Consider the following 12214-nt stretch of genomic DNA (forward strand, 5'->3'; position numbering starts at 1 on the left):
TCAAGATTGCAAAGACCTCGGAAATTACCAATCAAAATGGCACATTATTTTGTATCACGTTTTTATTTTGTATTACTTTTTTTACAGATATTAACGAATGTCACGAAGAAGGGTTATGCTCCACTCCTGGTAAATGTGTGAACCTATTGGGTTCGTATCGTTGCGTTTGCCCGCGAGGCTTTCGACTTGACATCACGGGCACCAGGTGCCTCGACCGGGATGAGTGTGAGGACGGTCGCTGTCAGTCTCCATGTAGAAACTACGCGGGCGGATACCGGTGTGATTGTCCAGCAGGTTAGTAGCTTTATAGCTGTGCCCGATTGTTTTTTTTTTGTGTTTTGTTTTGTTTTTGTTAATTGTTAGACATATATTTATATATTTTTAAATATATGTATATTTTTTATATAAAATTAATTTAAAAAATCTAATTATACTGACTTATGTATACTTATGACTGATTATGATGACTTAGATATATTATTTACATATTGAATCGTAAAAATACACCTTAGTCGTCTGTAACTTTATGAAGTCGTTTATATTAAAGTTAATTAAAAAACATAGATATTCATATACTTACATTGTGTATTAATATGTTAATTAATTAATAATAGATTGATAAATTATTTAAGAAACAAATATTGTGTCAGGTACGTCTCGTTCGTCGAGCGGAGTGTGTGTGCCGACGGACGCGTGCGCGAGCGCGCCGTGCGGCGCCTCGCCGTGTTTCCCTCTCGCCTCCGCTTACCGTTGCGGATGTCCTGCCGGGTACGGATGGGATGCGGGACACGCGGTCTGCTTGCAGGTAATGACAAAACGCATTTTAAATGAAAACTGTTGTAACTTTACAACAGAATAAGGGGAACATTTGTGGTAGTTGCCAAAATTTGCTAATCATTATTATTACATAGGTAGTATAAAACGAAGTCGCTTACCGCTGTCAGTCCGTATGTCCCTTAGATCTTTAAAATGATGTGTAATTTAGATATTGATGCGGTTTTTTTTTAATAGATGGATATATAATAGTATTTTTTTATTATTAATTAAATATCAGGAAGGAACACAAATGCAAATATTGTAATTTAAATTATTGTATAAGTTTGTTTATAATATGAATATTTATTATTACCAGTTGGCTGGTGGTTGTGCAACGGCGAGTTGCTTATTTGGATGTACACCATTCGGAGACTCCTATCAGTGCGGGTGCCCTGCAGGCTATCAGCTGGTAGGAGCTGGACACTGTCTCACTGCTCTGGACGGAGCACTACCTCCTGATGATATTGGAGATGCTCCGGTCTTCCCGGTACGAGATCAGTACAAAATTGGTGGAAAGAATGAGCTTATATCGACAGAAGGATGCTTCAGCTGCAAGGTAATTTTTTTAAGCGGTCATTTGATTAATGGGGCTGATAAGTTAATATTTATAATGTCTGAGGGTGAATTACAAGTATTTATATTTTTTGTAATGTTAGTTGCTAATTTGTATTGAAGGTATAATTTTTGGTCTACAGATGAATGGACGCAGACGTAGGGCTCCAGAAGAAGGTATAATTTTCGCAAATGGAACTACTCTTGTGAGACGACGCAGAAGACGAAGCAGACGTTAGTATAATAACTGAATATCATTATCAAGCTTGCTCGTATTCCATTTATTTCGGGTGCAGTATTATTATACTGCCAGAAAAAGAATTTGGCTATTCGTTTAAGCATTATATATAATTTTACGGAAGAAGTGAATGTTAAGTTAAAATTATATTTACTTTGCAGGTCGACGTTCTCTTTTAGAGCCAGAAGCCAGACTGATCGTTGTAACTGCCACTCCAAAACAAACATGGGGAAGAGCGCCTTTACTCCGACTAGTACCAGCTGAAGATGATGGCCACCCTCATTATCGTATCGCTTACGGTGATACTGAAAGAAACTTCGTTCTATCAAAACGAGATGGCACATGGGCTTTACGCCTTAGGAAACATTTGAAATCAAAGGAGATTCTTGAGAAGCAATTAGAATTAGAGGCTAGGTTCGTAGCACCTCCAGACATGAGTAGAAAGAGAAATAAACGAGAGATCGACGAGAACATACCAGCTCCATTACGACTATACGTATCGGTTCGTATCGCGCCACCGAAGCGCTGATTTAGAAACGTGTAGTGAGACCAACCTATCAGCGTGTAGAGAATCATAAACCTTATCTCATTGTTTTAGTGATGAGATTGGCATGCTGTACGAGTGAAATAGATGTAAATAAAATATTAGGTGGATTAATAAAGCACTGCCATATAAATGCGAGTCAATTTGTGAAGCACTGCCATTTTATTTATGTATTATTATTTTTACGTATTTTTTAATTATCAAATTTTCTTTTTAATATATCAGCGTTTTGGTTTTTAATAAGGTTTGTCTCACTGCATAATGAAAAGGTTTACGTGAAGTTTAGTTAATGCCATTAAATATGCGATTACATAATAAATATATAATGTTATAACAATCATTTAAACTTACTAATCTTGATTATTTTAATCTTTTGCGAAATAATAATAAATTCACTCAATGCTACATTTACTATTAAACATAAATGTTTTTAAATCGAATACTGTAGTAACATCAATAAAATAAAGATTCATATTTACTATGATGAAATAAATGTATAATAATCGGTTTCTTATTATGGTCGCATATTAATAGGTTTTGGATCGTCATTCAATTATTCAAGTCTGGGACGATCTCGTCGGCAGTATTAATTATGTGAGGTGATTGAATGCATAACACCTAGATCTAGTTAGGTATAGTATCGATTATATCATTCGGTATCGATTCCATTGGCGGTTTCATATTAATAATTCAAATAACGATTACAATGAATAAATATCGTCATTCGATTTTTATATTTATCGAAACCATTAGCGACTGTGGCTATTTCGATTTAAACTTTTTTTTAATATTCCGCCATTTTCAAGTGCCAGTGCCAAGTGTTTAGAATTAAGTACGAAATAGCAAATATTTAAGAAAATTATTTATTTTACATTTTTTTTTTCAATATTTAATAATGAAGTTATAAGATCAACTTATTTTTTAATGGGACTTTCTGGGACTATGCTTCATCAACCGTGTATGGTTTTAAAAAAAATGCAATAGATAATAATGTTTTATTTTGTAAATATGTGCATACAAATGGATATGAGTAATAAAAAAATATATTGTTCGTTATATAACAATGTTTTAACTTAGGATGTAAGTTGAAGTGGTAAATTTTTAATTTAAAAAAATAAAGAAAATTTTAATTACCGTATTTTTTTTTAATAAGCTGATCCCTTACCTTTAAGTTAACATTCCTTTTGTATGTCTATAGATGTCTTGGGATTTTAGATTTCCATTGGAAACTGCTTAGTTATTATGATTTTGTAGAATATTATTTATTTTTTCCTTCTGTCATAAGATGTCAAAATGTAATGTTTTTTAAGTCGTACGTTAATATTCAATATAAAAAATTATCGAATACAAGACATAATCAATTTACACGTGATTTGTAAACCTGCACAATGTCGAAGAAACCAAACGAAGAATTCTCATGTGAGATGTTTAGTAACAAGTTCTTCATTTTGTGCGGAGCAGGAGGAGCCACAGCTTGCGGCAGCACACATACCTTACTAACGCCTTTAGATTTGGTAAAATGCAGGTTACAAGTCGACCCAGCGAAATATAAATCCATATTTAGAGGTTTCTCTATATCTTGGAGTGAAGGTGGTGCCCCAAACTTGGTTAAAGGCTGGGCACCTACACTCATCGGTTATACATTACAGGGAGCGGCAAAATTCTCAGGCTATGAATACTTCAAGTATAAATTTTCTACAATGGTCGACGAGGAAAGCGCGTATCTGTATAGAACTTACTTATATTTAGCGGCAGCTGCATCTGCGGAGTTCGTAGCCGATGTTTTCTTAGCACCATTTGAGGCAGCAAAAGTTAGGATGCAAACTACGCCCGGCTATACGTCTCAAATGAGGAAAGCGATGCCTCACATGATGGCTACTGAAGGATTCGGCGTTTTTTATAAAGGTTTAACGCCACTTTGGGGTCGCCAAGTCCCATATACTATGATGAAATTTTCATCTTTCGAAAAGACCTTAGAATATTTATATGATAATGTTGTGCCAAAGCCAAGAGAACAGTGCACAAAGTTCGAGCAATTACTAGTTACGTTTACTGCTGGATATATAGCTGGAGTGCTCTGCGCCATAGTATCACATCCATCTGATACCATCGTGTCTAAGTTGAACAAAGATCCGAGCGCATCGATCGGCAGTATTATCTCCGAAGTGGGTATGTTCGGTATTTGGCGCGGGTTAGTGGCGCGTATCATCATGATTGGCACACTGACCGGCTTGCAGTGGTTTATATACGATGCATTTAAAGTTTACACTGGTATGCCGCGACCTCCTCCAGCTGCAATGCCAGAATCTCTTAGAAAGAAATTGGCTGCCAAGAAGTAAAATGATAATGTGTTGCTTATGTAAATGTTTTGCTACTTTAAAATAAAATAGTAATAATTTTCATTATTTATTTTAGTCTATATTTGTTTTTAAAATAATATACACTTTAATTCAACACATTCTAATTCTAATTTAACACATTAATAAAATATTTGATATTTCGAAATTTGAGACGCTATGCATATTCGATATATAAATTGATATTATATTATGTGTATTTCCTAGTAAGCAGCATTTTATGAATATATAAAGAAGACTGGGCAGCTATTAGTTAATTCATTCTGAACTAAAATTTACCTGTTGTTCAATAAAATGCACATTACTTTTTTAAAATAAGAACAACAATGTGATACGATGAACGATATGTGTACATAAAATCATTATCATAAAATATTCATGGATGATTTTGGCTATGACAGGTCAAGAAAGTCCAGCTAACTATGCTAGAAACATAAGTTGAGCATGTCCACTCCTTTTAGATTATGTGAGTGAGTACTTGTTATATCCATACTTGTGCACCGTTTAGCGCAGTTGCTAGTCTTTCTTAAGAATGTCTACCGTTGTCGAAGTTAGTCAGGAGGATATAAATAAAGTGCGACGTAAGACCAAAGTTTTATGTTGGCAAGATCAGGGCCATCATAGCCCATTCCGTTACCCTACCGCACACGACAATATGGGGCTTCAAAAATCGTGGATAATATTATTTGTTTCTTTTTTTTTATATGACCATTTTATATAATTGCAATTATATATTATATATAAGTACACTTAAAATATGAATGAAACGTCTGTGCTATTTTTTTTCATACTTTACAAGATATTTTATTACAATTGTCTGAAACTGAGGTTAACTTTTGCAAAACAGGTAGTTTTACTCTTATTTCTAAAAGAGGTCGTGAGCCGTGGCCCACGTCTCCCACACTTTATGCTGCCACTGCTTGAATAATTATATACCATGTGAAAAAAAGATATTGAATGAAATGCATGATATATTTATAACAAATCTGATATTAAATTGAAGTCTATAAATATATTTTAAAATGCACGCCTAAATGTTTTTGTTCTATATATGTAAATAATAATATTTTGTTTAAATACGTATCGTTCAATATTGTATATATGCTTGTATTTGTGCTTGGCTTCAATTTATGTGCATACCAAGGGTATTTAGTGTCAGTTACATAACTCTGATATTTCAGACATAGGCATTGTAGACGTGTTCTCTTGTAGACTAGAAATGTCAGATGTTGGATATTTGTGGCACGCTTATGTCCAAGCTTGGAATATTTGGAATGTCAACGAAATAAAATTGTTAAAATACACATAATTTAAGTAATCTTACATACTTTCAGACGGACTGAAATAAAAATATTTTATTTTATTCTTGATTATGTTCGACGTACGTTAATTAGTTATTTTATTTGAAATAGGTAGGCATACTGACAAATGGGCCACTAATGACAAAAGTATTCACACAGTTTCACATTGAGACTATAACACTATTAACCATCTCTTACGTCGTCAATGCCAACCAACCAATATTGTTACAAATATTGGGCTATTGGGATAATAGCGGAGGAATATAAGGTCTTATGTCCTTTTTGCCTATAGTTGATGTACCTACCACCCTTCAAACCGAAACTAATGGAGTGGAGAATATGTGATTAGTGGGAATAATTATTTACGTAAGAATTATTAGCATCGAGGACTTAAGTAAATTATACAAATGAACAATTAAAATAACTACTGTATAATCCCTAAATATAAAAGAAAACCCTTTTAAAATAATGTTTTGAATAAAATTGGCGATATCCATAAAATTAAATCTTTATTAGGTCACACTTTTATCGTATAAACTTTGACACACATTCAACTTTTGATTAAAAAAAAACCTATTTTGATTGAACGATTATTGAGTTGTTAATTATATATAACTAAATGGATAGTTAAAATATTAAAACCAGATTTAACATCTAACCCATCAAGAACCGTATATGAGATATTGTCGGGTTTCCTGGTACAGTGTCCATCACAATGAAATACACTTAATTCAGAGAAACTTTATTTGTTATCTTAACAGTTATTTTTTAATGTTAATGCAAAATGGCGTCGTTATAACAATGTTCGTTTCTTAAGCTTGCCTTCGAATGAATTAAGTGTATATTCACATCTACAACTTTTTATAATAAACTAATGCAATTTATATATTAAATAAATATTCAAAATGGATATTTATTTCGTATATAAAAATCAATGTTTTACAACCATTGCCGATAAATGGCGATATGCGTATATATTTTAGTTTTTTTTTTTTTACTTTTTTTTTTACTTTATTAGGGAAACAAACAGTACAAGTCATTCATAAAGCTATAGCATAAAAATTAGCACATATACCAGTAAAGTTTCCACTTATATGCAGAACAAAATTAAAATTATAATATCTAATATAATATAATATATAATATAATAATAAGAAAAAACAAACCAACCAAAGAAAAATGTCTATTGAATATTAGAGCCTGATAAATAACAGTATTATGTTTATAAATAACTATTTCAACACAATTTTTAGGCGTTTAGACATTCATCTAATAAAATATAACAATATAAACGATGACTCAAAATATAAACATCATTATTTGATATCCATTGCATGGCGATTTGCGCCCATATACATACATACCATCAAATGCACATATATACATATAAACATAAGTATGCTTATTATATGCCATTCAAAGTCGAAAATGACAATACTTCAACCTTGAATCGCTTTTATAACATATAAGATGGTACAAATAACTGTAAGAAAAATACAATGATAAGAATATTTATTTATTCCCATAAACGAATTCGAAGTAATAAATTCTCGACTGGGACGTCCAATAACGCGTTCATACCTCCAGAAGCGTTTAAGAAAGTGAGGACATTAACTCTTCCCTATCCGGGGCAGCAATAACAATAATGCAGGGATTTATACGTACATCGTGCCCCACTTACCGGATTCATCCGAACTCGGTAAATGGTCCGGTCACCCCGAACCGGCAATGTTTTATAAGTGGCCGGCCGATCGCAAACACTAACCCGCACATTTAACATAATCTTGGATTTCTCTTGAGCATCATTTTGTTAGGAGAATATCTTCTAAGCGTATAATAACAAAGGGTATCTTTTAATTTGTATAAACTATGTAAGCTTTATATTTATCCATTATTAGTTAGTTATGAGTTTTATTTTGGTTTATTGCGTAGTATCTTATTAGTTATTTGTATTCAATGAATTATAGGGACAATAACTGCAGTTGTAGCTTTAAAAATGTTTCCCACGGAAGTAACTGAACATCCTTAAAATGCAGCAATGCGTTCTTATAGATTTAACAATATTTATTATTTCGACTTGGAATAAAAAAAAATATAGAAACATTGAAACACTGTGTACGTAAATAAAGACGAAGTCATCATGATGGTACATAATTTTTTTTTTATTATTTATAGAGTTTAGCCACCATTTGTGACTATGTCGCTCTGTTAGTTACACAATATTTTTTTTTATATTTAAACGTAAGCATTTGTTAATTATAGTTAGTTATAGATTATGATACATAGATATATGTGGTTATAAATTTTCGTGGTAGTTATAGTAGTATTAACTCCAGTTTCATTTTAAAATGCACGTGTATTTTGATATTTTGGGTTTAATAATAATCTGCAGCCATAATATATAGAATTTTGCTCATTAATTTAGCTTTTCTGTTTCGATGTAAATAATATTGATAGTATTATTCAAAATTGTTTTATATCCTATGTAATAATATTATAAGCGCAAAAGTAACTCTGTCAGTCTGTCTGTCTGGTACGTTTTCTCGGTCAAACCACTGAATTGATTTGATAAGATTTGGTATGAAGTTTGAATTCCAAGAAAGGACATACTTCTTATGCCTAACACCTGACTAACTACTCCTAAAACGCAAGTAACAGGGGTTAGTTATTGAATAAAAGTTAAATTCGGATTATATAGTCTTTCTATTTTAAACGAATGGTGAGTGCAGGACCATATCCACCGTGCCGGGCCCCTAGGCCCGTTTTCCCATCTATACCTAAAATATTTTTTATCAGCACAATTTATTCATAATTATAATTATAGATGTATTTTTAATATATTACATAAATTATGATAAAAGTAAAAATGGAGCTGGTCGCCGCAGGGCATGGCGGGGCAAAATATTACTCTTCCTTTTGCGGAGAAGTTAGTAGCTTATTGTCGCTGTAGGTATTATGCATAAGGGTATAAGCGTGTATGTAAACTCAGTTGACCATTTCTCCATTCTTTTCTCCTTTGAAGGAGAGAGGTTTTCACTAGCAGTATGTCGTTTAAAGGTTTGTTAGCTGGTAATTGTTAATTAAAGTGAGATATACCATTTAAATTGATTTTATTAGTACTCTAACGTAATCTTACCCTCCTGATGGTTAGTGGTGATTTTCGTTTTTTCGTATCTTCATATAGAATCTTTTTATCACGTATCATATATATCGTGTATAAATATAAGTTAGCATATACAAGTATACGGCACAAGTAGTTAATAATATTACAATGCATTTGTACACGATGTTTGACACGACGCATAACGTGACGTCGTAGTAGTTAAATGTCAAGATAGTCGTAACTCCAGTTTGAATGAAACGTACACTGACTGAGGCGTTAAAATATTACAGTCCTTTTTCCTATATTCTCAGCGTATTGTCTATTTGCAACTGTTTGCATTTCAGCCGAAAGTCACCAAGCTAATGAACCGCATGTAGATTTTATTCTAGTTACACGAAATCTGGTATTTGTGGAAATAATTTTCAACTTTCCACCATATGACTAGTAAAATAGTGTACAATTTATTTAAAAAAAAATTAAGAAACATATTGCGTGTATCAAAATAGGTGAGAAATTATTATTAAAATTTGCACACTCTTAAGAAGACGAGGTGGCCGAGTGGTTAAGGCGTTGGACTGCTAATCCAATGTGCTCTGCACGCGTGGGTTCGAATCCCATCTTCGTCGTATTATTTTGTCTTGAGCTCCAATTGAGCTCTGTAAAGTTGGTATATTTTTTTTATAGTTTATTTTTGTAATTGACAGAAGTATCTTAAGAAACTGCGAATGAGAGCTAGGCTGAACTTTTGCGATTGTCTGTGTGTGAGCTGTGTATACAAATGCATCCTGTGTATACATATGTGTATATTATTAAAATATAAAAGTGCAATATATGTATGTATGTAAGCAGATCAATTATTATTTATTTAATATGATTATTATAATACTAATTTTTAAATAATAAAATATGAATTTTCTTTATTTATTAAATTATATTTTGATTACATTTTATTAACATAGTTTACGAAACGTTTAAAATTTATTTCATTTTGTTATTTTAAGCATAATATAGCGAAAGAAACTTTGTTCCAAAAGCATGTCCCACGACACCTCTCGTTTTAACTTTAGTTTTGTAATATAACTATTATAAATTACAAAGGTAACGTATTTTGTTTGTTTTGGTAAGCTTAGATTTTTCAGAACATAATAGAGGGTACTGGGTATTGTATATTAAATGAAGATAAAATAAGAGTAATAAAACGTTCATACATTCATTCATTCAAACGGCAAACACGTATTGTAGATATAAAATTATGATTGTATAATAAAAATATATTTAAAAGAGTAAGTGAGTAATTATAATAAAAGAATAAAGTAAAAACTTAGTAAGTTTTTTTTAAGTAAATCAAGACAAGCAATTAATACAAGAGTTTTTTTATTAACAATAACAATGTACGTAATTTTTTTTAAAGATTATATTCTTGTAGACATTATTATAATTTTTAAAACTTTGTTCTGCTGTAATCGTTCATGTCGCTATCTTTAAGCAGACAATCTTCTGACGACTTGGGTATATTTTGCTGTCTACGATCACCAAATTACTTTTACCTCAGTAAAAATAACATTGACGTAATCTTGTAAAATATCAATTAAAGACGCTATAAAAATATTCTTGAATGAAGTAAGGTTGATTTAAATATTTTATTCTATCTATTTCGTTCCAATTTATAGAAATATACCTACAATATTTATATTAAATGTGAATAAAAATAAAAGATAATGTTTAAATCGAAAGAAAAATGTTGGAACTAAAATTTTTGCAGTCAAAGATTTGCAAATTCTGGGGATACGTACTGGTTAAGCTTGTTATGTTGTTGCCATTATAGCGTTCACTCAACTTGAGTCTTATCGTGTTAGTATAAGGACTATTTTTCTTTGCTGATTCAAATAAAACATGGTTGTTTTCCCTCTCGTATAGAGCATCCAAAGTTTAGGAACAGCATACGACCAAGTCAGGAAATACGAATGAATAAAATAGCGATCAGGTATTTGTAGAAATACAAGACTTTAAATTATACTAACGAAATTTAAGGTATATTATACACTATGTAGAATACTTGTGAATAAAAATGAGTTTTACTGAATGTTTATGTATTCTTCTTGAATGTTTTGGTTTTTAGTATTGGTGTCGTGAAATTATTATTTCATCGCTTGCCTAGAGACACTTTTTACTTAGTGGTAATACTTTATATTAAGCCGGTCTGGGTAACACTAAATTAATTAATATTTCTTGTATTTCTATGTTGCGGTGTCACATCATCATATTTATGACTTTTTTTAATTTATCAATTTACTAAGAAGTCTCAGTTTAAACCCAATTTTTAGTAAGCTTTTTATTTAAAACGACCTTTGCCGATTCAAATTGTCATATCTACCAATTCAATGCGCTTTATCTTTCTCGTTTGATCGGTTTATACACAAAGAAAATAATTGGAACTTGAAGAAAGTGAAGATTTATTATGATTGAATGTAGTTATATTATATTCAACTGTAAAAAAATACTTTGTCAAATAGTACTAATAAGAAGAAGAAACCAACAAAACCTCTTTATGGATGATTGCATTGTGTAAAGTTGTGCAATTCAATTTTTTAATTTTTTTTTTTTATAATTATTTATTTTAAGAACACAATTGTGATATATGTAATAAGACTTAATTATAGGTGTATTTACCAAATTTACAGTGCTTCTATGGTAATATAGTAATAGTATAGGAGGTAGACATATAATCAAATTTCTTACAATAAATATTTATGCTAGAAAGTCTATCAAAGTTTGAATTGATTAGGAAAATATTCTTTGAATTAGTAACATTATGTTTAATACTACAAATGAATAAATAATAATTGTAATTATTGCGTGGTAGCTTAACATTTATTATATTTTATAATACATTTAATGTTCAAAAGGACTTGGGGAAAATACTCGAATAAAGTATATTTTGATAAAATATAATTATTATATAACTTACAGCCGAAGGTTCTACATAATTTGTAAAATAATCATGTACGGATCAAATAAGGCATCGACTTACTGCGAAGCATAAAGTGGCCCATTAAACTCTAGTTTTCTATTATGACTGCAAATTTGGACCTTTGCACCATCACGACATTTCAAACAGGATATATATTTCAAAGTACATTTAATATAAATTCTATCAAAGCCACATATTGTTCGCACAACTCACGTATAATTATAGTTCTATGCGTCAACGACTTAGTATAATGATCTACGGGTAAGAACATATCCTATTTTCTTTTATCAATTAGCAGCGATTTTTTAACGTATGTGCATGTTGGTACAACC

General features: G+C 31.3%; 2 protein-coding genes and 1 non-coding gene across 5 annotated transcripts in view; all 3 read left to right on the plus strand.

The window, feature by feature from the left end:
- LOC125067943 (fibrillin-1-like) overlaps window positions 1-3239 on the plus strand; it is a 43968-nt gene extending 40729 nt beyond the window's left edge. For 2 of the 3 annotated variants that reach the window (XM_047676861.1, XM_047676862.1), the window contains exons 48-52: window positions 88-294; window positions 651-805; window positions 1133-1372; window positions 1512-1602; window positions 1768-3239. In XM_047676861.1, the coding sequence (XP_047532817.1) occupies window positions 88-294; window positions 651-805; window positions 1133-1372; window positions 1512-1602; window positions 1768-2135 (1061 nt within the window). In that variant the 3' untranslated portion in view covers window positions 2136-3239. The remainder of the gene's footprint in view (window positions 1-87; window positions 295-650; window positions 806-1132; window positions 1373-1511; window positions 1603-1767) is intronic. The other variant, XM_047676863.1, reaches the window with a different exon arrangement.
- Window positions 3240-3460: 221 nt separating this feature from the next.
- LOC125067756 (phosphate carrier protein, mitochondrial-like) lies at window positions 3461-4489 on the plus strand. The gene has a single exon (XM_047676506.1). It carries the CDS (start codon window positions 3539-3541, stop codon window positions 4487-4489), a length of 951 nt encoding a protein of 316 aa, XP_047532462.1. The 5' UTR covers window positions 3461-3538.
- Window positions 4490-9455: 4966 nt separating this feature from the next.
- Window positions 9456-9537, plus strand: Trnas-gcu. The gene has a single exon. It is a non-coding gene; the product is annotated as a tRNA-Ser (tRNA).
- The last annotated feature ends 2677 nt before the right edge of the window (window positions 9538-12214 follow it).

This window comes from Vanessa atalanta, chromosome 12 (genome assembly GCF_905147765.1).
Source record: "Vanessa atalanta chromosome 12, ilVanAtal1.2, whole genome shotgun sequence".
Lineage (NCBI taxonomy): Eukaryota > Metazoa > Arthropoda > Insecta > Lepidoptera > Nymphalidae > Vanessa > Vanessa atalanta.